The sequence below is a fragment of the Callorhinus ursinus genome, unplaced genomic scaffold (assembly GCF_003265705.2).
Source record: "Callorhinus ursinus isolate GAN/ISIS: 27379988/994484 unplaced genomic scaffold, GSC_fseal_2.0 scaffold1, whole genome shotgun sequence".
NCBI lineage: Eukaryota > Metazoa > Chordata > Mammalia > Carnivora > Otariidae > Callorhinus > Callorhinus ursinus.
The window spans coordinates 17,962,880-17,989,369 of record NW_027397063.1 but is presented as its reverse complement, the minus strand read 5'-3'; the positions used below and the strand labels follow the sequence as shown (position 1 = coordinate 17,989,369).

Below are 26,490 nucleotides of genomic sequence, written 5' to 3'. Positions count from 1 at the left end.
ATACATAGGTTTATCTTAGAATGGAAGGGACTTACTGGTAGTACCTGTCCCACAATATGGTGAACATCTTCTCACATGAGTAGACTCAAATCATTCTTTTACTGGTCTCACGTTCTTACATAGTATGAATGAGTTTTTTATTATGGCAAATAATGCTGCATCAATTGTACATTTTTATACATTTGCAAAAGTAGTTCCATAGGTTATCTTCTAGGTATACAGAATTTGAATTGTGGGGTTAAGAGAATATATGCATTAAAAAACATTGTCAAAGTGTCTTTCACAAAGAATGCAAACCATGATCTTTCCAATGTTTGTGAATTTGTTAGGTGAAAAATGGTTATTTCATGGCTTCAACTTATATTTCCCTTGTCATTAATGTGCCATTAGCACACTTCTGCTTTTACCATTCGCATCTCTTTATTTAGCTCTTCTAAATAATTATATGTAGAAGCTTTTCATATTCTCAGAATAGTAATTCATTTTCTTTTAAACATGGTGTGGAAATTTTCTCTCGAGTTTCTTTTAACTTTATGATGCCTTTGATATACAGCTTACTTTTTAATTCCAAACCACCAACGTTCCTGTTAAAATTGGGAAAAGTTTCCTAAGCTAAAGTTAGTAAATATCTCCCTTCATATTTTCTATCAGTACTTTTACAGTTTCATAATTAACATTTTATCTTTAATCTTTCTGGAATGTATTTTTATAGCTTAGGGTAGGAATTTAATTTTTAAAAAAATGCATACAGGAGTGCCTGTCTGGCTGTTGGAGAAGCACATGACTCTTGATCCTGGGGTCGTGAGTTTGAGCGCCATAATGGGTGTAGAGATTATTTAAAAAAATAAACTTTGGGACGCCTTGGGTGGCTAAAATGGGTTAATTGTCTGCCGTTAGCTCAGGTCATGATCCCAGGATCCTAAGATCAAGCCCCGCGTTGGGCTCCCTGCCCTGCCAGGAGTCTGCTTGTCCCTCTCCCTCTGCCCTGCTCACGTTCTCTCTCTCTCAAATAAAAAAATAAACTAACTTCAGAAAAAATTTAAAAATGCATACCCAAATAGTTCACTATTTTTTTATTAGTGAATTATTTTCAATTTGAAAAGTCACATTCACCATTACATTAAACTTTTGTTTCTGGTTGTGCACTTGTAATTCTGTTTCATTGTTTATTGTTCAGTCCTATTTTATACTTTTGAGTATATATTGAGAAATCATGTAAAAGGAAGAATACTCCCTTGTCCTTTGTTCTTTAAAAAATAATTCTTGGTTATTTTTGAGAATTACTCTACCATGTAAACTTTTTAAAATCAGGGTTTCATGTTCCATTACAATTTTATCAGAATTTTAATTATGATTTGTATTGACTTTACATATTAACTTGAAAAGTGAAGTTTGCATAGTGTTGAGTCAATTTAGAAATACAGCATATTCTTCTAGTTGGTTCTTTTTCTTTTTGTAAATTTTTATAAATTTTTCTCCATTTGACTCACTCCTTTCTGTTGTTAATTTCCAGGTATTTAGTACTCTTTTTTAGTATTAGGGGTTCTCTCCCATAAAGCACTATTTAAATTTCTTATGAAATTAGTATTTACATATAACTGGGAACAGTGGTGTAAAAGCACATAATACTACCACTCTATTATAAGCATTTATTATTTTGGAATATTTTCTTCTAGACACAGTATGATCAACAAAGTTTTTAACCACATTGCAAAATCCTTTAATTCAGATATGTAATAGACTGCCCATGAAACATACATGCAATTTGGCTATCAATATTTGTATTTGCTAAAAATAAGTCCACCAAACTTGATTTTTTTTTTTTTTAAAGATTTTATTTATTTGACAGAGACACAGCGAGAGAGGGAACACAGCAGGGGGAGTGGGAGAGGGAGAAGCAGACTCCCGCCGAGCAGGGAGCCCGATGCAGGGCTCGATCCCAGGACCCTGGGATCATGACCTGAGCCGAAGGCAGGCGCTTAATGACTGAGCCACCCAGACGCCCCCAAACTTGTCTTGAGTGCTCATAAAAAATGTTTTGTCTCTCTGCCCCACTAGTTACAAAGTAATAATGCTCCATATAACTAAAGAATGAAATGTACAATCTAGAAAAATAAAGTTCTCTGTATCTGACCCCTTCCCCTGCCTCTGAGAACACTAGCTACTGTCAATTTGGTATTTATTTTTCTAGTTTTTGGCACCATCACAGAAATATTTTTCATCTCCCACTTGCAGTATTTCCCCAATTTGCAACATTTTATTCCCTGTTATTCCCTTTTTTTTTTTTTTGCAGGTACATGGTATTTTCCATAGTATTCTCTTTAAGAGTAGAAGTTCAGATTTTACTTTACTGCTTACTTGTTGGCTACTTGGATTTTTGTTTTTGCCACTCACAATTTTGCAATAAATACTTTTACATAGATAATGGCCCCCTTGTTTGAGTATTTCTGAAGACAAATTCCTAGAAGTAGTTTCTTGGTCAAAAGATAGGCATTTACAATTTTAATTACCCTTCAAAAATGGTGGTGTTTTTAAAAAGCCAAGTTATGGATGTCTACATCATAATACTTGGTATTTTCAAGACCTATTAAATTTAACCAAGGCGCCAATTATGTAACTTATGGGAGTTGTTTCTGTAGCAAGTTACTCCTTCGAGGGTAAAAACAAAGTTTAGCACTTTTATTTGTGCTGATCACCTGCTTTAAGGAATAAAACCACCCTAACTGCAGTGGTGTATCTGCTACAAGTACTAATGGTGAATTTGCTTCTGACAAGGATTAGATGGGGTTTCCATGTCATTCTTTATGTTATCCTTTAAATTACATGAAAGAACAAAGGAATCTGGAAGGTGCCTAATGCTATAAATTGGGAGACAGACCATACACTCTGTGGTGAATGAAGTGGGTACATTTTAAACAGGAATTTCATAAGCCTTCTCTTGAATTAACGCTTGCATGACAACATCCCAGTATAAGCCTATGCTCCATTAGTAATTTAGTGATATTGTTTCCCTTCAAATCTCAGTATTACTGCCTTTCACAACTGGAATACAAACTCCAGAGAATATTATGAGAACACTGAGTACCATGTTAACTCACCAAATATTTGATAACTAAAAGAAGTTAAACTTCTTTTGATGATAAACTTGGGCCTTAATAATACCACTACCTCTCCATGTGATCTTTCCCCTGACCTATCATTGGTACAGTTTGCTTTGTCATCTCAATCCTGTCAAGTGTGCTGTATTTCCTATTGCGATGATTTAGAGTTCAAGCAAATACGGTACTTTGTCAAGGCTCTATTGTTAATCAACAGATATTTTAATGTCTTGTATCCTCACTTGCTTCATCTGTTACTTTTTTTCAAATCTTGGCTAGATTCTGAAACTTCTCACAGTATTATAAATAATGAACTGAACCAAGGTATCACCATCAACTATGGGCTTTACAAAAGCCAGGTTGGTTTGAGTCAGGGCTTCATTTCTTAGCTATTATCTTGGGCATTTTTTAACTTCTCTGAGAGTCGTTACCTAAACTGGGATAATAATGGTACTTACCTTATGGGGTTATGAGGATTAAATAAGTTATTGGCACAAAGATATGAAAAAATTTAAAACTTAATGTTATCTATAAAATATGGATAGAACAGCTACTCTGGCAAGGTAAATGCACATGATAGTGTTTAAGTTTTGCTTCTTCCCAATCATTAAATACGAAATCACTTTAACAGTGATAGTTGAGTAGAAGACAACATAAAGCTTTGTTAATCTTAGACTGAATCGTAAGTTTGCTTAAAAGAAATACATTAACACTAAAAAACCAGAAATAAGCACTTTAGTATTGACATAATAGAACTCACCAAAAGAATTTGTATTTTTTAACTATTAAAATTCTCATGTCCAAGTTTAATATCTGAATTTAGAGCTTTGCAGTTACACCTACAAATATAAGGTGGAAAATTAAATTATGTCACAATCCCATTTGAAACAGCCTGAAAAGGCTTTCAAGCTGAAATTATGAAGCAATATAGTCATTAGAGCAGTCCTAAATTGTCTAAGGGAGACAGACTTAGAGATGTTACAACTCCTAGAGTCCTAAATACCATTAAGAGTTTGACAAACTTGTACCTCATGCTTACTAGACTGAATTTAAGACCCAACCACTGAAAGATTTTTTCACTAGGAATGGATTGGAAAAGCTATATTGATGAGTTTTCTTTTGCTTTAATAACTTTTCTAACAAGGTGGGAGGCTGGATAGTCAATCAAAGGGCAAAATCTACAGGTAGTATGTCTAATACACAGTCAAATGCAAAATTAGTCTTTTTCAAGGCGCTCAGCCATTTAGCTGTCAGCACTAATGAATAAGAGATTTAGGTTTTATAGTAATCTATTGTGGAAAGAAAAATCTGGTTACTAGATGTGTGCCAAAAATACTTCCCTTCTTGACAGTATGGCTATTATGCTTCTAATTTTTCCAACAAGCTTATAACTACAACATGGGCAAACTAAAAGAACAAATGCTATCTAACTCCATGATAAACATACTTGAAACCTGCCACCTTTACAACTGCCATTACCACATAAAACTGAAACATTTTCAAACTTAAATAAAACCAATCTCCCTATGATGCCAGTTACCCCTAAAAAATATGCCTGTTTGAAGAGGAATTCGTATTTCAGGAAAAAAAGGATTATCATGGTTTAGAAATATATTAAAAGATATATGTAGTTTATCAAAGATAATATTAAAACTAGAAAAGTCTCTAAGGTTTAAAAACAAGTTTCCTGTTGAGGTTGCAGAATTTAAATTCCCCATATTTTCAAACATCTGGGCTATATGCATCCTTATGATTTGTGCACTTCTCTGGTACTCTATACTTAAAAAAAATTTATCAGACAAAAATGACAACAGGAATATTTGGAATAGCCAAGGCCTTCTAATGATTAGCAAGCTGTGATATTTCTGATAAGTCAAATAATTTATGACTATAAATTTAAAGATGTGGGTAACAGGAAAACATATTTATCTTCTTTTTTAAAAAATTTAATTTTGGGGAAAAAAAATCCGAATTCTTACATCTCTTTCTGTTTTTGTAGTTCAAGTACGCTTACAAGACTGATGGCATTACGGTGGTATAAATATGAAGAAATACTGAAGAATCTGAATGAAGTACTGTACTATTTGGCTTTACTTCAGACATCTATTAAAGACTTTCATGTGTTGACAAAAAGGACAATAGAGATATAAGAACATTTCTGCTTTATATGCAGTGGCACTAGGCATGTAAGTCAGATGCCATATCAAAATAAAAACAGGCTAAATTCTTGGTTAGGAAAGTCCTATCTATAGCAACTTTGATGGCTGAAAGATGTTTTACTGTATTTATATTTTCAATTAGTACTACTAATAAACTGTAGACTTTTATGTGCACATTTTGATACGGCTGCCTTGGGGAAAGTTATGCTTAATAAAAAGATGATTTTTTTAAAGAAAAACCTAAATTCTTACATTGTTTTTTCTTTGCTAAATATTTAAACACATTAAAGTGAAATAATCCCTTTTGCTATTTCTCCCTTTTTTTATGCACAGAAAGGCAGCACACATTGTCATGCCTCAAACTACTTTTTATTTGCAACTACATGATTTCACGCAATTCTTCTAAACAATGACATAAAATAGATTTCCTTGTGTATAAATAACTTACATACTCTCCATAAAGTAAATGCTCAAAGGTGCTAGAACAGATCGTCTGCTGCTACAGTGTTCTCGTATCCAACAGAGTTGATGCACAATATATAAATACTCAAGTCCAATATTAAAAACTCAGGCACTTGACTAACTTTAATAAAGTTTCTCAAACTATATCAATATATCTAAAGTGCATATATATTTTTTAAGAAAGATTATTATCAATAACTTTTCTATAAAAATAAGTTTGACGGTTTGGCCCATCCAACTTTACTACTATGAGTATGAACTTTTAACTTTTAATGTGGTCAGGCTTATTCTACCTTCTCTCAACACTGACACCAAGAGAATCAAAAGCAGCTAGTGAGGTGCTAACATGTGAGGATTAATCCAGTGATTCCGGTCACAATGCATTCCAGGAGGAGGTACCCATGTTACTGGAATTGGGCGATACGGTTTATTCTTTCTTCCCTGATTTGGATAACCAAATGGAATAGGAGGAGGGTAGTGATTCTGATGACCATTCCCTCGGTACATTCCTGGCTTTTTTCTGGGCAAAGGGTGCCACACTGGAAGAGGAGGGAATATCAATTCTGAAATCTGCATGAAAGAGAAAACAGTAAGTTAATTCAAAGGAAAAATTAGTCACATGTAAAAACAAGGTGAATTTCCAGGTTACCCACTAAAGAAAAAATCACTCACCCATACCCTTAAGAGTAGGTCTAAGTGACATTTCTATGGTCAGATCTAAATATATTAAAAACTTCATATGTAATAGGTGACTGATTAGTTTTCTGAATGAAAATGAATAAACACAAAACAGCACTCTAATAACCAAAAATAAATAAAACAACCAGAAAAGATCAAAACAGAAATCAATGGAAGGTTGAAAGGACCTATCATGTTTTAGACCAGTGGTTTCCACTGCTGGCTGGTTAATAAGGAGTCACCTAAAAAGCTTTTAAAACACAGAATATTCATGCCCTAGCCCTGGTCTACTGAACAGTAAGAATAACAAAATTTTAGAAACAGAGGCCAGGTATTCTGACCACAGTGTAGGTGATTCTGATATAGCCAGTTTGTGTTTAGGAACAACAGTCTTAGATTATCCCCTAAGTCAAATGGGACATCAAGTTCACATTACTCAAAAAGTTATCAACAGTTTTGGAACCCCTGCTCAGAATGCTATACTTTGTGACTATGAGTTTCTGAATTCTCTGATTTCTAATCTTCTCTTTTTAGTACAAGTATTTTAAAATTTATGTTCAGGTATTTTAAAATTTATGTTCTGTATAATATTGTATTCATATGATAGAAAATACAAAAGGTATAAAAGCATATACAGGACAAAGTCCCCCTTTATCTGGTTACCAGCTACCCAGTTACCCTCTCAGAGGCAAGTGACACGAAATTATTTTTTTGTGTGTGTATACCCTTAGAAATATTTCATGCATATACTTGGGGGGGTACATCTATACACATATTTAAAAAAATGCACATACAATTTTGTTTACTCCTTTTTGCACTTGACAAATACATCTCAGAGACATTCATATCAATACATAAATTCCTTTTTCATTATTCTACAGCTAGATGTAATGCAATGACTATGCTGCAACTAAATTAACTGGTGTCCCAATGATGGAACATTTAGGCTGTTTCAATGTTTTACTATTAAAAAACAATGCACAGGGGCGCCTGGGTGGCTCAATCATTAAGCGTCCGCCTTCGGCTCAGGTCATGATCCCAGGGTCCTGGGATCGAGCCCCTCATCGGGCTCCCTGCTCCGCAGGAAGCCTGCTTCTCCCTCTCCCACTCCCCCTGCTTGTGTTCCCTCTCTCGCTGTGTCTCTCTCTGTCAAATAAATAAATAAAGTCTTTAAAAAACAAAACAAAACCATGCACAACAAATAAGATAATGCTTCAATGAATAACCTTAGTATAGTTAATTCTTGATTATATAAAATAATGAAAAAATAAGAAAGAGGGCGCCTGGGTGGCTCAGTTGGTTAGGCGACTGCCTTCGGCTCAGGTCATGATCCTGGAGTCCCGGGATCGAGTCCCGCATCGGGCTCCCTGCTCAGCAGTGAGTCTGCTTCTCCCTCGGACCCTCCCCCCCTCTCATGCTGTCTCTATCTCATTCTCTCTCTCAAATAAATAAATAAATAAAATCTTTAAAAAAAAAAAAAAGAAATAAAGAATTTAGAGTTCCAACTAATAATTGACCAAACTACAAACAGGTAGCAAAATGAAATGTTTTCATTTCTTTTTATATTGGGATGCTGAAAAGGTTTTAAAACTGTCAGAAAGAAGGGTGCCTGCCTGGCTCAGTGAGAGGAGTATGAGACTTTTTATCTTGGGGTTGTGAGTTCAAGCCCCACCCCGGGTGTACAGATTACTTAAAAATAAGATCTTTGTTAAAAAAAAAAAAAAAACCTATCAGAAAGAAGACAAAATTCTGGAACTTACATTATCCTTTCCAGTTAATCCTCACACCCCACAAACAGGCACTGCTCTGATTTCTATCACCAGACTGAGTTTTCCCTATTTGTGAACTTCATGTAAATAGAATCATCTAGCATGTGTTCTTTTGTGTATGGCAAAATTCTTTGCTCAGTCAGATGTTTTTGAGGTCTTTCCATCTTGTGTCTCTTATTAGTTCATCCTGTTTTATTGCTATTATTCTACTGTGTGAATACCTCACAATTTTTCTCCTATTTACCTGTTAATGGACATTTTGGTTGTTTTCCATTTCACTATTATGAAAAAAGCTGCTATAAACAAAATATTCTAATACATGACTTTGTAAATATTTATTTTCATTTCTCTCGTTAAATACTTAAGAGTGTAATTGTTGGGTAATAGGGTAGATGCATATTTAACAAATGCCAGAGTTTTCCAAAGCGGTTATACCATTTTACACTCCCACCAAAAGTTTATGAATTCAGCTACTTCATATCCTCGCCAACAATTGGTGGTGTCAGACTTTAATTTTAGACATTCTGGAAGAAGTAGTGTTTCATTGTGGTTTTAATTTGCATTTCCCAGATGACAAATAAGGTTAGGCACCTTTTCATGTGTTTACTGGACATTTATATAACTTCTTTTGTACAGTGTTTATTCACATCTTCTGCCCATTATTTTTAATTGGGTCGTTTGTCTTTTATTATTGATTTATAGGAATGATTTATAAAGTATATTCCAGAAACAAGTCCTTTGATGTATGTACTGAGAATATTTTGTTCCAGTCTGTGCTCTGCCCATTCCATTCATTTTCTTAATGGTTTGTTTTGATGAGCAAAGATTTTAAATTTTGATGAAGTCAAATTTATCAAGTTCTTTTCTTGTGTTTTTTGTATCCCCTGGAAGAAATCTTTGTTTATCTCAAATAATAAAGATATCTCTTAATATTTTCTTCTGAAAGTGTCAGAGTTAGCTTTTATGTTTAGGTCTATGACCCATCTCAAATTAAATTTTTTGTGTATGCTGTCAGGAAGCAGTTAGGTTTGTTTTTTTTTCCTATACAGAGTATCCAATTGTTTAGTACCAGTTCTTGAAGACTTTCCCTACTGAACTGCTTTGACACTTTCCTTAAAAAAAAAAAAAAAAAAAAAAAAAAAGACTGTACATATGCAAGTCTGTGTCTGGGCTCTCTATTTTGTTCCATTAATATATTTGTGTCTTTAAATCTTTACCACCCTGTCTTGATAGACATAATAGCTTTATATAAGTGTAAGGCCTCTAACTTGATTCTCCTTTTTATAAATTTTAGAATCAGTTTATCACTTTAGAGAAAAATCTTGTTGGGATTTTGATTGATACTGAGTTGAATCTATGGATCAATTTGGGGAGAAATGACAATCTTCACTTCTTAATCAATAGAGTAATCTCTGGGGGTACCTTTAAAAAACAGACTCCTAAGAGAACAAAGATCCCAAGCTAGGAATTTGTATCCTTACTTTGATAAGCCTCCTTTTAAACCTTTCAGCAGGTTCAAGATGAAAACGTGGATAGGAAGAAAAGATTAAAGTGGGCCACTTGCATCAGCTTTCTACACAATAGCTTTTAACAGCCATGCTTCTCTGTCATGAAATGTTTTGTTAGTGAATATAATGTCAAGGAAAAATGTTTTAATTTAAAAGCATACAAAAGACATTTCAATTTCCATGCCATTGTTATAATTTTATCCTAACAGTTTCTCAACATGGGGGAAAATAAATACAATTTAAAAGGAAAATCTAAAAATTAAAGGTCAATTTACTTGTAAAATATCAGCAGTAATCAATTCGAGACTGACTTTCTTGCTTTGTTGAGTAACAATAAAATTCTGAAATAAAATTGCCACATGTGAATGAATTCCAGGCAATTTAACAACAGTAATTTAGAGTATGTAATACATCACGCAGAGAAAAAAAAGCCCAAAATTTATGACAAAAGTCTTAAAAATGATCCCTGAAATACAAATATTATGCTTACTTATCTATATAGGGAATTTCTCTGGAAGAATACAAAAACAACTGGTAATGAATACTTCCACGGAAAGGTACAGGACTGGTGGTTGGTGGTGGTGAGGGAGGACTTGGTAACTATTATACTCTTTTACACAGTTTGAAATTGTTTAAAGCAAGTGCATGTTATCTTACAATATGCATATATACATATATCCCTAAAAATGATAATCCTCAGAACTAATCTTCCTCATAAGCCTAGAAGGATAATTCAACAAATGAAAAATAGAGAGAAATGAAAAATTAAGTTATACTGAAAGCATGTTCATTACATAAATGTATGGTGAATTGAAAGATTTAGTTTCTCATACTCAAAACTCTTACTCACTAAGGTCTAAATTCTTATTGAAACTCAATCCAACCCTACCATGAACCTGTTATGTTTCATTATGTCTAATTAAGGCCAAGTTAATAAAAATAGGTATATTTTAAAATATACTCAAAATTAGAAAAAAGTACATGTACATAATAAAGCTCAACTCAAAATATTTCTTTACATTTTTTTGACTTATCTTTTCTGTCAAAGAGTATTATTGTATTGAGAATTTTTTAAAGTATAATTAAATATTCTTTGGTATGTGGGGTATAAATAAGTGGACGAATTTATAAGTGCATGCATGGTTGCTATATAACTCTTCAACTGTTGAAGTAAAGGAGGTACTGTTCTGACTTGAGTGAAAAATTAACTCATATAACTTCAGTGAAGTTTCCCTTTAATCATGGAGAAAAGAAAGCTAAACCCAACGGTATGAATCAGAAGTGCTGAAGATGACAAAAACTGAATACCTACTTTTTAATACAATAAAGATTTTAAAAATAGAAATGTTTTATCACCATGATTTTTTCTAGTCTTTCCCACACCTTTTAAAATATATTTCTCATAAATAAATAATAATTAAAAAAAAGTACTTATCCTACTTAACTGAGTAGTAAAAGCAGACCCTTGATAAGTGACTCAGGATGCCCCTTTTACATCTCAAAGGAACAGCTTCCTTTTACGTGGAAAACTGGCATTCAAAATCTCAAATCAGAAACCCTGGGCAACATGAATAGGACTACCTGGAATGTCCTGGCAAGGTCACAACCTTTACTAGAGAATCATTCCACGGTTACCTGGTACACAGGGCTTGGGGTCGCAGTCACCGAACTGGGCTTCACTTCTACTTCCTTACTTGTTTCTTCATCTGAAGAAGAGGATCCTGAATGATAATCAGAGGTAACCTTATCAAGGGCCCTGGTAACTTTCTTGGAGATTTCATCCTTGTTCTCATCCTCATTTTCAAAGCTGGCAACAATGAATGCATTGTTTTTCTCTCCATACCTAAGGATTAAAAAAACAAACAAACTCATAAACCTTGAAGTACCATTAACAAAAGCAAGAAATTGTCCATAAAAACAGTCAAACAGGCTTGGACATGCCATTGTTCCAAAGCAAAGAAGGAACCCTCCCAGAACATAACCCTACATAATACAATATCTTAACCCAGGGCGCCTGGGTGGCTCAGTCGTTAAGCTCTGCCTTCGGCTCAGGTCATGGTCCCAGGGTCCTGGGATCGAGCCCCACATCGGGCTCCCTGCTCCGCGGGAAGCCTGCTTCTCCCTCTCCCACTCCCCCTGCTTGTGTTCCCTCTCTCACTGTCTCTCTGTCAAATAAATAGATAAAATCTTAAAAAAAAAAAAAAAATCTTAACCCAATTCCATGCCAATAGGCAGACTATCATTTTCTACCTCTGGCTTATTTAAGTACAAATAAAAATGATTCCATTCTCTTCCCAATTTTCTTTCCTACTGCCACTAACAAAAATAATTGTTTAAAACACTAAAGAGAAATTCACTATTTTGATTAATTTTTGTATATACCATTAAACTGGCTGTACATTAAAATTTTCTAATGTGTTTTTAACCACTGTAATGTAGGTACTAGTAATTCAAGTCACAAATCAACTAGACATTTCCTTTGAGATTTACTTTTACCATGATTACATAAAAAAGGGGCCTGGGTTGCTTGTATCCACACTGACAAAAATGAGAACTGAGGCAACTAAAAAACAAGTAACCCCTGAAAATAAAGGGGTTTTGCTTGAATTATATTGCTTACCTCATGGAGACTCCTAGGAAAACTGCTCACTTCTCATCTTAATTTTTTTTTAAAAAAGCAAAATGAGCCTTTTAATCCTGCCAAAATATTTTTAGAGCCTTGAGCTAGAAAATTAATTGTTAGAACATGTAACTTTGGCTGTTGGCTACTAAAAAAAAAAAAGGAAAATAAATTCTGCAATGAGGTAAGATAGCATAAATGAATAGTAAAACTAGTATTTTTTTTTTCCCCCGAGAGAGCGAGCGAGCATGTGGCCAAGTGGGGAAGGGGTGTAGGGGAGGATGGGGAGAGGGAGAGAGAGAATCTTAAGCAGGATCCATGCCTAGCGTTGAGCCCAATGCAGGCTTGATCTCATGCCCCTGAGATCACCACCTGAGCTGAAATCAAGAGTTGGATCCTTAACCAACTGAGCCACCCAGGTGCCCCATAAAACTGAGAATAGCAGAAACCCACAAATCTATTTGAATAAGACTGCACAACATAAACACTAATGAAACAATTTCTAGTAAATGTTAGGACAAAGGAAATGAATTGTTAAGCAGTTCTCATACAATATTTAATTAAAGTTAGGGAGACAAGGTAATTTTAAGCTTAAAAAAACAAAAACCTTGATAGAAAAACAGTGTTGGGGTACCTGGGTGGCTCAGTTGGTTAAGCGTCTGCCTTTGGCTCGGGTCATGATCCCAGGATCCTGGGATCAAGCCCCGCATCGGGCTCCCTGCTCAGCGGGGAGCCTGCTTCTCCCTCTCCCTCTGCCTGCCTGCCTGCCTACTTGTGATCTCTCTCTCTGTCAAATAAATAAATAATATCTTAAAAAAAAAAAACAGGGTTAATAATAACTGTCAATTTCATTTTGAGGTAAGTCTTGTCTCAAATTATTTCTGAATCAGGATATATATAATAAAGTAAAAGGCCAAACTGCAATAATGCCTTTGAAAGTTTTACGGAAATCATGTAGCCTCACAGATGAGTTCTCCTTCTTTATATAGCTGTGCTGTCTTCCATTCTCACACAGTCTGAATGGGGCCATAAATGCTATCTAAATATGGGACATAACTCCCTTTTCTATTCTTTTTCAGTTTATCTCATAAAAGGAGTTGCTACAGATGGTGGAAAGAGCACTGAACATGTTTCTGGTTCCGGCTCTCCCACTAACTAGCTCTGTGACAAGGGGCAAGTCATTTAATGTCTCCAGGCCACAGTTTCCTATCTGCTGGGCAAGAAAGCTGGAACTGGCTGGACACTGGTTGGTCTTCAGCTAGTGATTCTTCCTAGTATAAGATGCCTGAGCAGTTAGGCAAGTTCTTCACAACACAGAACTCTTGTACTATAATTTCCAGTTTACTCAGCGTAAGTTTTAGCAATGGAAATTTACCTCTCCATCCTGCCCTGGGTTTAAAGACTCAACAAATTTCAATACAAAGGTTAATTCATATGTTAATAATATCAGCAATATTAACAATGGGTTTAGGCCTACCTTCAGTTTTGCCCATTAATGGAGTCAAAATTCAAGTAAAACAGAAAGGCAGGCAATTTGAGAAAAATTCCTTACCTTTGAAGAAACAGAAACCTAAATCAAGGGCAGACATCTAGCTTTATTAACTCAGATTTCTTTGACATGCAAGTTCAATTAGGTACTGCATCTTTCCCTTTCTAGTATTTTGGTATGAGAATTCTCTTCATGGTAAGTGAAGCCGTTTACTATATTATTGTAACATTAGTGTGTACAGTTAATGTCTTAGAATTAGTAATGGACAACTTTTAAACTTTCCGTTTTTCAACCACACACTGCTAAAACATTAAGTCCAATTTAGTTAATTTGAAACAAATCAATAGTATCTAATGCTCTGGATCGGGAAAAGGATTACAGAAATTATAAAAAAAAAAGGTATACAATATGTTGGATAGATAAGAAAGCTGTGAGCCATTCTCAGGCATTCTCTTTATAGGAAGGATCTGTTATCTATTCTGTATCTCCTCACATAGTTCACTAAATGATAACCTTTTTTTTTTTTAAGATTTTATTTATTTATTTGACAGAGACAGCAAGAGAGGGAACACAAGCAGGGGGAGAGGGAGAAGCAGGCTTCCTGCTGAGCAGGGAGCCCGATGTGGTGCTGGATCCCAGGACCATGGGATCATGACCTGAGCCAAAGGCAGATGCTTAACGACTGAGCAACCCAGGCACCCCATAAATGATAACCTTTCTAACTACATAACACTTTGTATACTTCCAATATTTTATCCTGATGGAATAACTCAGTCATACTATGAAGAATGTTCCCTTGAGTGCATTTCAATTTTTTTATAAGTTTAGTCTCTAGTGTACCAACGAGTTATTATTATTAGCGACTCTCAGATATTTGTTCAATTATGTAACTGCTAGATTAGCTTTATTTTAATTTTCAGAATATTTATCTTTACAGTTTTGGTCCCAAAGCACTAATCAATATTGCAATCTCCTCTATTAACTTACAACAATCACCTCTACTCAATCGCTAGCATGTCTTTCTATGGAGTTTTATTATCATGGAATGAGTACCCCACATTCTGAAGGTGTTTTTTTTTAAAGATTTTATTTGTTTATTTGACACAGAGAGAGACAGCGAGAGGGAACACAAGCAGGGGGAAAGGGAGAAGCAGGCTTCCAGCTGAGCAGTGAGCCCGATGTGGGGCTCAATCCTAGGACCCTGGGACCATGACCTGCACCGAAGGCAGACGCTTAACGACTGAGCCACCCAAGCGCCCCTCTGAAGGTGATTTCTATTAGCTGTGAAAAAATATCACATCACAGCCAATTTTTGGCAAAATTTTAATTGTGTGTAAAATTATTAAAAGGCTACTGAATGCAAAGATTTTCATATATTAATAGGATGAAAGCACAATAATTTTTCATTATCTGGAATCATTAAGTAATGAAGTATCCACTTAAGTAGGTCTATTTATATAAAGCTTTTATCTTCAGGTGCCAAGATTTAGTTTAAGCCATTTCGAATAAATATGTCCAAAATGTTTATATAATTACCCAACTTCTTAAGCTTCTCTGAACATAGAAACATTTCCCTAATGATGTAAAATCATCATATTAAATACTCATTATTTGACTGGGTGATAATACATTTTGCCAACTCTTTAGCTTTTTTGCTCCTGCCTCCACATAAGACTATATAATATTCTTTTTTTTTTCTTTTTAAAGATTTTATTTTATTATTTATTTGAGAGAGAATGAGAGATAGAGAGCACGAGAGGGAAGAGGGTCAGAGGGAGAAGCAGACTCCCTGCTCAGCAGGGAGCCCGATGTGGGACTCGATCCCGGGACTCCAGGATCATGACCTGAGCCGAAGGCAGTCGCTTAACCAACTGAGCCACCCAGGCGCCCCTATAATATTCTTTTGGTAGCTTTTTAACTACATGAAAAAGCCCCTTTCAAACACTGCTTATAATTTTTTATGCCTGAAAAACTGTGTGTTAAATAAAAGTGAGTCAGGATCTAAGTGCAGGCCTAATAAAAAAGTAAGCAATTCAATATAGTAACTTGGTGATAGCTAGTTCTTATATACTGAGGTCTTCAGCAGGGGTTCGGTGGCCAAACTCTATAAAGTCTGACCTTAGCCTAAGATGAGTCCTAAATTAGTCCCAGAATCTAAAAATGTTTCACTCTCTTGGACCAAAATTGAGATGTCTTGCTCTTCTTTTTTCTAACTGAGAAAGAAGTGCTGGATAATCTAGTACCTAAGTTTCCCAAAGCAAGAAGCTTACACAAACAGCTTATACCAAGTAGCGCCACGGTGGTCCAGAATAATTCAGTGGAAGAATTACCATGTATTTTTGTCATGACAGGTCATCACCTCTACTTTTATTGTTGGAGATCAGGTCAAAGGCTATGACCACCTTTGGAATATATTAGGATTGCATCAAAAAGCATCTCTACTGTAGTCAACAGGTAAAATGCACTTAAAACCAAAAAGAAATACCCTAAAGGAACAGCTGTAGGAAATCACTTGCAGGGGATTCCATGCATCTGTTCATCCTATTCTTCCTGCCTGGAAACGTCCTTCCCACCCTGTCATCTAGTCAACTGCATCCTTCCCCACCCAGCTCTAGCATCCCCCACTTGGTAGTTTTTTCTAATTCCCAGCAGAGGCAGTAACTTTCTTCTTTGTGCCACCAACTACTGCATTTTGTACATATTTCTATTACAGCATAAATCACACTGTTGTAATATGCTTATTCTTTCTTCTCCCTTATCATACATTGAACAACCTGACAGCAGAATGTCCTTTCGTTTTTTAAAACCCCACAACTGGGGCGCCTGGGTGGCTCAGTTGTGAAGCGTCTGCCTTTGGCTCAGGTCATGATCCCAAGGTCCTGGGATCGAGCTCCACAGAGGACTCCCTGCTCCACAGGAGGCCTGCTTCTCCCTCTCCCACTCCACCCACTCCTGTTCCCTCTCTGTCAAATAAATAAATAAAATCTTAAAAAAAAAACACAACTAAGAATGCCTGGTCCACAATTAATGTTTTTTAGAATGAATGGAATTCAATTACATATCAGACCTAACACTCATCTTTTACAATTCCGCTCATTAGATGAGAAATAATCTCCACTATAAAAACAAAACCATGAAAATAATACTAGGTCACTTAAAAATTCAAAAAAGGAGAGGGTGGCAAGAGTAGAAACAAACAGAAACAGAAACCAAGCAAAAGTTATTATTACCCACTACTATTTGGGCTTAACTTCTTTCCTAATTTGAAGAGGGGAAAGACAGGTATACCACCAATGAAAGATAATAACTGACCTATAGAAGTCTAGGTGTCTAAATTCTGCTTCTTGGTATATAATAAACTTCTTGGCAGAGTCCTAGAAAAACCCTACCCAATCAAGTTTTTAAGTTTCTTTAGCTGTAAAAAAGGAATGTAACTAGTCTTTCACCTTCAGATTACAAAATTCACAACTAAGAAAGCCCAAACAACAGCTTCCAGCCAAAAAGACACACAAGCAGGCAGTACCTGAGAGAAGTTCATAAAATCAGTTCCAGCATGGTAATCAGTTCAGCTGGCACACTCAAGAACTCACCGACAGCACACCTCACACGGATCCACCCACAGAGTGAGTTCCTTTGGTAAGCCTAGATCACTGTACAAGATGCAGCTGTTCTCACAGGCTTTCAGGACATCAGGATCAACTCTCTGAAACTTATTGACACGAATGCATCTACAACAAAGTAGAGTAATGTTAATACTTTGAGTATTAATCACAAACCTTGTTGTAGTATTAGTATTTGCCAATGTGAATTTAAAACAAACAAACCCTGATGGAGAAACCAGGAGCATATCTATCCTAAATAGATCATAAATGTGAACTGAAGGCAAAGAGGCAGCATCATCAGTAAGACTACTCAGCCTGGTGAAAAGAGGAGGGCATCTGTCCGAGCCCAGGGAAATCGTAAGAACTGGCTTTACATCATTTTAGCCAGAAACTACTCAATCTCACATGTACATTGAAAGACCAAGGAGCATTAAAGCTCCATGAAATTACTTAGAGCTCTAAAGGTAGAAGTATTAATAGGTCAAGTTACTATATAACAAAATCTCCAACTAACAATAGACCTTAACCAATGTTTCAAATATTTTGAAATTCTTGTGATGTTTTGGTCTTTCCTTGCTTATAAATCCCAGACAGTGTTAAGAAAGGTATCCTTTTCTTCACCTATAATTGTTCTATAAATATATAATCAGTCCAAGACACAGAACCATTCATATCACAGTTATGATTAAAATATTATCCAAAGTGTTACTGGCTTATCTCATTTATTTGTTACCAAAGGGTTTTCATTAAAAAAAAAAAAAAAGTCAAAAAAACTGGAAAAAAAAAAAAAAACAAAAAAACAAACCTAAATCAATAGAGCCTCTATTCCATTTTTTAAACCTAAGAAATATCACATCTACCTAATGGAATGCTCAAAGATAGCTCCCAGGATGAAAGCAAAAATACATGTTAAAGTAAGCATTTTGCTTACGTACAGAAATAGTGGCTACAATAAAAGTATTTACTGCTTCTATAACTAAGAAATCAATCAAGAGAAGCCAGGTTTTAGTACTAGTCCTAGTACTTATTTCTTAGGTGAATTTAAAGTCATTTCACCTCTTCCTCAGATGCAAAGCTCTCAAATATGGAAAATACAAGTTTATTGACAAATAGTAATTATACCACAAAATACAATGACATCAACAGAACACGCTGTTTAAAGTTTTTAAAAAATTATAATTTGATTTCAATTTTCACTTACAACAGTGAAAAAGTTCTCATTAAGTAACAGCTAATACAGATTTCTAAATAGTAATAACTCTTTCTGAAGCTTTACTACACAATGGAGTTTCCTAAGTGCTTTACATGTATTAACTCTTTTTATTTTCATAATTATCCTGTAAGTTAGATACCATTTCCCCATTTTAAGAAAGAAAGGAGGCAGAGTTGAGTAACTTGCCCAACTTCACAACTAGGAAGTGGTGAATCCAGGAGGTATTATCTGGACAACTTGACTCCAAAGTCGATTTTATTAAATATCCTATTCTGTCTGTGCTAAACTTAACATGACCATTAACAAGTAAGCAATTCAGAGTAAAAAAAATTATTTTACAGCATGTAAGATGCTATTTGTTCCTTTCTTTAAGATGGTCTATGTTTACAAATTCTAGTGTTATGTAGGTTGATTCAAAAGTTCCATGTGCCCTAGGATCAAAAGCAGTTATAGGTAAGGGGATAGATCTTAGAAGTATGTGTTTTTGTTATCTAAAATAAGGGTGATGTAGGCTCTAAGCTTAAAAAACATATATGTAAATAAAGATGCTTAGAGACTCTGCTTCATTTGCATATCTTACAGATTTTTGTGCTGTTTTTTTAACTCTATACTATGACTACTTATCCATTAAGCAGTCTTCAAAAACAGGATTTTAAAAGCTGCATAAAAATACTCTATCATTTACTTAATGTTGACAGTTCTTCCCAATTTTTTGCAATTATACAGTGTAAGAAACATCCATATTCATACATATTTATCTGCATTTCTGATTATACTTCTAGAATAGATTTTTAGGAGACTTACTGTTCAAAGAGTAGGAGTATTTTTACAGATCTTGATAATATTGCCAAATTGCCCTCCAAAAGCCTCTTAGTTGTAGATATTGTGGAGAAACAATTTTAATTTATAAACACTTTAGAAGAAAAAGAACACTTCCAAACTACTCTATGGATTCAAGAGTCTCACTCTGGCTAATCCTATATTCCATTCATTTTTATTAATAGTAACAACCCACCATTAAGTCTAATAGTTTTCTACTTCAAAGACAGCTTCAAAATGACTCAATAATGATACTTCTGATCATATGCCAATTTAATCCTGTTTAGCTAATTTCTTTCCTGAAGTTTTTAGAATTAATGGAAATGAAACTGTATACTGTCTGACCTTTAAGCATTTACTTGACAGTGTCTTCTTTTCTCAGTAATAGTAAAAAGTTGGTTTGGCACTTCCAAAAGCCTTTGTCCAATGTCAATTACATCAGTGTAAAAAGCCTCAACAGCTCTAACTCACAAAAGCTGTTCACCCTATCAGAAATGAAGATGTGCAGGAAAAAAATTAAGAGAATCAAGTGAGAAGATAAAAAATAACTCGAGTCTGCTTTATATGGAACATCCATGTTTCTACTTTATCACATTTCCAATTTACTAGGAAACCTCCTGGGATAAAAATGAAGAGGAAAATATATCAATAACTGACTCTTCTTTTCAATAGAAAACACGTTCACCTGTGGCTTTCTGCAAATGAGAACTAAACAAATCTTATTTCCACTTCCTTTGTAGACTCCCTGAATAGTCTTGCACTTATAAGAGCTAAGTGACTGAAAGGAAGTCCTTTTTTACATCAAAGCACAGAAGTGCTGATTTGAGAAGGAAACTTTGGGGTCAGCAATATGCATAAATAAAAGAATTTCTGTAGTCACAACTGTTCTACTTTTATTTTTTTGTGGCCACCTCCACAAATGGGGCATGGTTTTACAGCTGAATTATTTAGCAGAACCCAGGTTCTCAACACAGTGATCACATAAATACTAGGGAATGAGCATGCCAGAACATGTTTTGCAGGAGCTTGCCCTTCTTTACTCTAAGCTATAAATGTAACTTATAAACCAGAGTACAAAAAGACAGCTGCAAGTGAGAGTTACTTTCCTTCTCAGAGACAGGGCAGTGGTCAAATTGTTGTGCAGAAGCCCATAAGAATTTAGTCAGACCTGAGGTCAAATCACAGAGTTAGTATTTACCAGTTGTAGGTTGTAATAAATTACCCTCATTAATAAACAGTTACAGTGGCTTCTACCATAAAGAATTTGCATAGTATAAATGAAATTTTTTTTTTTTAAGATTTTATTTATTTATTTGACAGAGAGACAGCGAGAGAAGGAACACAAGCAGGGGGGATGGGAGGGAGAAGCAGGCTTCCCGCCGAGCAGGGAGCCTCATGCAGGGCCCAGTCCCAGGACCCTGGAGATCATGACCTGAGCCGAAGGCAGATGCTTAACGACTGGGCCACCCAGGCGCCCAGTGAAATTATTTCTGTGTCAACAATGCATTAGGAGTTTAATTTTCTTAGTTCTTGTTTGCCATAAAACTTTTACTTTTTCCAAAAACATGTAACATGTAATTTATTTGTAGAAACAAAGAGACTCCTTTCTCTAAACTCTTACCATGCCCATTTATGGGTGAGTTTTAGGGGTCCTCTAGAATTGTGAAAACCCTTAAGTACCTGTGATACATAAAGAAATGCATTCAGTCAGAAGCCAAACTACAACCGCAAGACTAACTCCCATGAGCTGACAGTATTGGCCTCCCAAGTCCAGGTAGTGGGACTCCATCAACAAATACTTGTATTTTAAAATGCGTAAGGAAAGAAAATACCAAAAGACACCCCAGAGTTTTGTATTTTGCAGTTAAACTGAAAGAAATGAACGAGACACCTTTTAGTCCTCTGGCCTTGTACTCATTTCAGGAGCTATCAGCCTTTTAGTCCAATCCAACTGTCCAGTCTAATCCTTTACCTGTAGGCCTGTCCTTTTGAAGGTTTTTCTGGATACCAGTGATTTTTATATTTTTCTTGAAGTATAAGAGTCAATTTCTCAGCAAACCTCTCAACTGCCTCTTTTTTCAACTTGTCATGTTTTCGAACTAGCCTTGTGAAAAAGAAGACAACAGCAGCAATTTCGTTCTTCATCTTTCCCTGCAAAGAAAGATAAAAGTTTTTCTCAAAAAAACAAAACACAAAAACTGGAAGATAAAGCTCTGCAAAATATCCCTCCTTCACAGCTCCCTTCTTTCAATTTTATCTTGTGTTTCATGGGCTCATATCTGGAAAAAGGAACAAATAATCACTAAGTTAGACCACAGAGGCCTTATTATAATACTAAGAATCTTATCACTGAGCTTTGTGAAGTTCAGTAAAGAAAGCACACCAAATTGCTCCTGTTGGCCAAAATAAAATCAGAGATATCACTCAAAAAGAAGTACTACAATGATACCATTATATACTTTTTACTAAACATGTCAAGGTTTAGCTACAACAATTTAAGTTTTAAAATTCTGTGAAATAATTTGAACTTTAAAACACAATATTGTATAGCTACTATAGAAAACAGTGGTAATTCCTAAAAAAAGTTAGACAGAGTTACCATAAGACCCATCAATTCTATCCTCATAGCTATATACCCAAAAGAAATGAAAACATATTTTTACACAAAAACTCGTACACAAGTGTCCATAGCATTATTCTTAACAGTCAAAAAATAGAAGCACCTAAATGTCCAACTGATGGACACTGACATTTGTCAACTGATGGACAGATAAATGTGGTATATACATGCAACGGAATATTCTTCAACAACAAAAAGAGGAATGATGTACTGATACATGCTACAACAGAGGTGAACCTTGAACACAGTGTGTTAAGGGAAAGAAACCAGTTACAAAAGACCAAATATCGTATGACTGCATTTATATGAGTTTTCCAGAATAGGCATATCCATACAGACAGGAAGTAGATTAGTGGCCTAGGGGCAGGAGTGATGGGAGGAAAGGAGAGACATCAATGAATGAATATAGGGTTTCCTTTCAAGGTGAGGAAAATATCCTAAAATTAACTGTGGTGATGGCTACACAACTTTGTGAATATAATAAAACCAATGAACTGTAGATTTTAAATATGTAAATTGTATGCTATGTGAATCCTATTTGAATAATAAAGCTGTTACATATAAAGAAAAAAAAATCCAGCATTGAGTTTCTATAAGTATTCTTTCAGGAACAGAGATATAGTTACCTAAAAGATACGACCAAAAACAGTGGTTCTATCAAAACATTTAAGAGAAAAGAAATTCAGGGACATCCACAGAAAAATTAAACTAAAAGAAATAATCAGAGATTCAGCTGCATTGTGGAATTGCCTCATGAAAGACTCTCTTTAAATGGCAGATCTGATTTATCATTGATTAATCCATAAAGGCCAAAAACCTTATCCTGGTATTGTTTCGATGTATATTCTGTCTTTATGTGATGAGCTCATTCATTTGGCTGCTTTAAGTAACTCTGAGTTATTTAGATGCTGCATTTACTAAGCAATAACACCCCTTTCAGAGCCAATTTTCAAAGACATACAGCTTCTGCTATGTTTAGTATAAAAACCAACTAACCTAGCTGATAGTTTGTGTTCTCACACATTTGTTTTCTCAAACCTCTTTAAAGTCTCTCAGAATGATTCCTTTACTCCTTGTGCAAATTCAAACAAGGGATCTCACTGTCAAATAAATTCTAGTTATCTGAGAGGTGTGCTGGCAGCCATACCCACCCTGATCTCAGATGGGAAGACACCCAAACCTTCCTACTGGAACCCTAGAATGCCAAATCCACCTTCTCTGGCCAGCTACCAGACAAGAGGAACTGGGTTGCATGTAAGAGTTGCGGAGGTACATACAACCCCAGTCTTCCACAACTGCCGAGGCAGCCTCCTAAGAAAAATGTTGAGCCATTTCCACTTTATAAAAAGTTGTATTTATATCCTACCACGTTATAATGGAAAAGAAAACCCACTGCAATTTAATATACGGTTTGGGATTGAAGTTGCTTGCTGATGGAACTACATTAGCTTCCATCTACCAAAGAAAACAAGGAACCACACTAAAGAAAAGTACTGAATCCTTTAACTGTATCATTCTCCCCATTCATTAAATTTGTCTACTGTGCTCTACATATGAGTTTAGGGTTTTGTTTTCCTTTTTGTTTTGTTCTGTTTCATATCAAAACATAAAAGGAAGGAAGGAAAGAACCACTTAGTGGTTGCTATTGCTTGTAACACAAGATGAGTCATATGGAACTACTTTTTTTTTTTCCGGTTTGAAGGAAAGATGCCTGGAATAGCAGAAAAATTAACCCACTCCCACCAGTTAGAATTCTGGGAGTACCAAAAGGTAAAAGAGGGAGTTATAAAGTCAGAGAGGGCGAAACTAGAAGCAAGCTGGGCCAATAAGACCTCAGGCGTCTCGAGTAAAGTAGCCGCAATTCCTCCACCCACACTCCGAGCGAAAAGCTCCCATTTTAAATATCGCACGGTGACGTCATCCTGGGACGTAGTCACCGCCGCGGCGGCTCCTCAAGTTCTACTTTGTTCCACAGGCTCCTCCGCTCCCAGTGGCGTGCGTAAAACCCAAAGGAAAACCAAGCCCAACCTTCCAGGAGTTTATAACTTTGTACTTTTCCCTGTGTTGTAACGAAAGGCTAATCGCAACCGTTTCTAGACACAAGTATTTCTGATAGACGTTCCCAAGGTTGAGGAAGCGGGATCCTGGCCGTGGGGGTGAGGCGCCCCTGACCAGCCTCGGCGGCGTTACAAGGCGGGCTCCCCGGACGCTGAGGAGACGGCGTTTCCCACGGGGCCGGGACTTGGACTTTTTTAAGCCATCAAAACCTGCTGCTAAGCACTCACGCTTGGGTTTTAAAGAGCGCTAGGTGAGTAGGCATCAAACATCTCCACCCACTCTGGAAAGAACGGCCTGCAAGCGCGTCCAACTTCTGCAATCGCGGTTTTCCGCGAGTTAAGGGGGAAGGGCCGTGGAGCCCCATCCCCCTCCGCCCCCCAAACAGCCTCCCTCGCAGGGTGCGCCTTCCCGTTCGCCCGCCGGTCCTCTGCCACCGGGCCGACTCCAGGCTCCGGGTGGCCCCGGGTTCCAGGACGGGGCTCCCCTCGGGCTCGAACCTTACCCCCCCAGACAGCAAGCCCGGTCCCCGACTCCAGGAAACGTACGGACGCGGAAGGGGGGTGGGCAGGCGCAGGGCTGTCGCCCACCCCGAACGGAGGGTAACGCGCGGTGGAAACGTGGCAGGAGCCTCGAGGCGGCGTCTCCTCCGTCCCCATCCCGCCGAGGGTCCCGCGGAAACCCTCTCGGGCCACCCCCGCCTCGGGCCACCCCCGCCTCGGTCCACAGTCTTTTCTTCGCGCCGGGCCGGGGCCGATGCAACCCGATTCGATCCCACACTCCTCCCCCTTCCCCGGCGCGCCGCCTGCCGCGAGCCTTCGACGTGGCCTCAGGGGCGTCGGGACCACCCTCCTCCCGGTGCCCTCAGCTCCACCATGCCCGCCTCCCCCCGGCCCGGTCTCCTCACCGCCGCCGCCGCCGCCCTGGGGCCGCAGATTTGGCGGCCCCGACCGTCTCCGGGCCGGGAACCGAGGGCGCCGCCTTAGCGGGCCGGCGCTCGGCGGCAGCGAGCGCGGCAAGCCTAGTCCGGAGCGTGTGGCTCCCGCGTCGTCGGGCGACCGAGCGCGCGCTGAGAGGGCGGGCGGGCAGGAGAGCGCGCGCGCGCGCGCGCGCGCGAGCGAGCACAGCCCTGAGGCAACGCGCGGGGGGCTCGCGGCCCGGAAGAGAGGAGGGGCGATGACCCGGGAAAGGGTTGGCGCCGCGCGGGACCGGCTAGCGCGCCTTTGGGGGCGGGGGGGAGGGTTAGGAGCCGGAGGGGCGGGGCTTCGCCGCGAGCCCGCCCCCGAGACCCGGGCCGCGCGGCGCGTAGACCCTTCCAGTCCGACGGCTAGGCCTAGAGCACCTAGGCCTTCGCTCCTCCGTGGGGATCCACGCGGAGGGCCTAGCTGACCCACGCCAGCCTCCCGCCCTACCGGCTGCATCGCCATCCGGGGGTCGCGCGTGGGTCTCCGCTTTCCCCTCTGGTCTCTCCTTGCCAACCTGCTCCCTGACAACCTCTGGCCACGAGTTCGAGACCCAGCTCTGCTCCAGCTCTTGAGAGGTGGGGTGGCGACCCGTATCAGATGGAGGGGAGACTTTGCATTTATGGACGGATCCTCGTCCTTGTTGTGGTAATTTCAGGCACGTCCACTGTGTAGCTGCTCTGTGATATTTTAGGTTGTTTGTTTACAACTCCCCGTTGAGCCGTTCCCTGGCCAGGCCGGAGGCTTCCTCGGAGCAGGGGCTACCTCCTGTTGACTGATGTTCCGGCCGGGCGCTGAGTACGGCGTCTTGCACAAAGGAGGGGCTCCAGGGATGTTGGCCCAATGAATGAAACCTTGAGAGTCCAAGCTTTCTAGTACTGAGACGTTTCTACTCCAGGGCTTCCGCGATACAAAGCTTAATCTTTGAGCAAATACAGATGTGGAAAAGTTACATTTTAACATTCTGAAAAATGGAGCATCGCTCGCCAATGTTTTACATTGAATTGGCACCATGTTATTCGTTTTGCGAAAGCACTTTAATACATCAGACCAGGAAAATACAAGATATTTCTTTTAAAAATCTGTTTGCGAAAGAGTGCCAGTTTTCACTGTTTTACAGCTAAAACATGTAAATTGCTCAAGCACTGATTGTTCACATTGTAGATTGACGAGATTCTTCACTGCCTTCTAGGCCTAGAAGCATGTTTTCAGCCCTGTTCTATGAATATTTTAATTTTTTAAAATTACGGTATTATTTTTATTACTGATTCTGGGGATGATAGCTTACTCACAATTGCAAGTGATGTTTTTTAGCATTAATAAATAGGAAATTCCAAAACCAGTACAGTAAGTTTTATTGGTTAAGAAAAAAAATTATACTGCTCAACCTATGGCTACTTTTTGGTTGATTTAAAGAGGATATTGATATTTACACC

General features: G+C 37.6%; 2 protein-coding genes across 5 annotated transcripts in view; one reads left to right on the top strand and one right to left on the bottom strand.

The window, feature by feature from the left end:
• The window catches only part of CXADR (CXADR cell adhesion molecule), a 54,035-nt gene extending 48,800 nt beyond the window's left edge, over nucleotides 1–5,235 (top strand). For all 3 annotated transcript variants that reach the window (XM_025872704.2, XM_073891715.1, XM_025872698.2), the window contains one exon: nucleotides 5,098–5,235. In XM_025872704.2, coding sequence (XP_025728489.2) covers nucleotides 5,098–5,139 — 42 coding nt within the window. In that variant the 3' untranslated portion in view covers nucleotides 5,140–5,235. The remainder of the gene's footprint in view (nucleotides 1–5,097) is intronic.
• On the bottom strand, nucleotides 1,823–25,806 carry BTG3 (BTG anti-proliferation factor 3). 2 transcript variants are annotated; one of them, XM_073891757.1, is made up of 5 exons: nucleotides 25,505–25,806; nucleotides 21,390–21,568; nucleotides 17,374–17,511; nucleotides 11,310–11,517; nucleotides 1,823–6,289 (listed from the first exon to the last, which is right to left on the bottom strand). In XM_073891757.1, exons 1-5 carry the CDS (start codon nucleotides 25,517–25,519, stop codon nucleotides 6,050–6,052), a joined length of 780 nt encoding a protein of 259 aa, XP_073747858.1. In that variant the 5' UTR covers nucleotides 25,520–25,806; the 3' UTR covers nucleotides 1,823–6,049. The 2 variants fall into 2 exon arrangements, with proteins under 2 accessions (XP_073747858.1, XP_025728495.1); XM_025872710.2 differs by lacking the exon at nucleotides 25,505–25,806 and adding an exon at nucleotides 25,000–25,237.
• Between the last annotated feature and the right edge of the window lie 684 nt (nucleotides 25,807–26,490).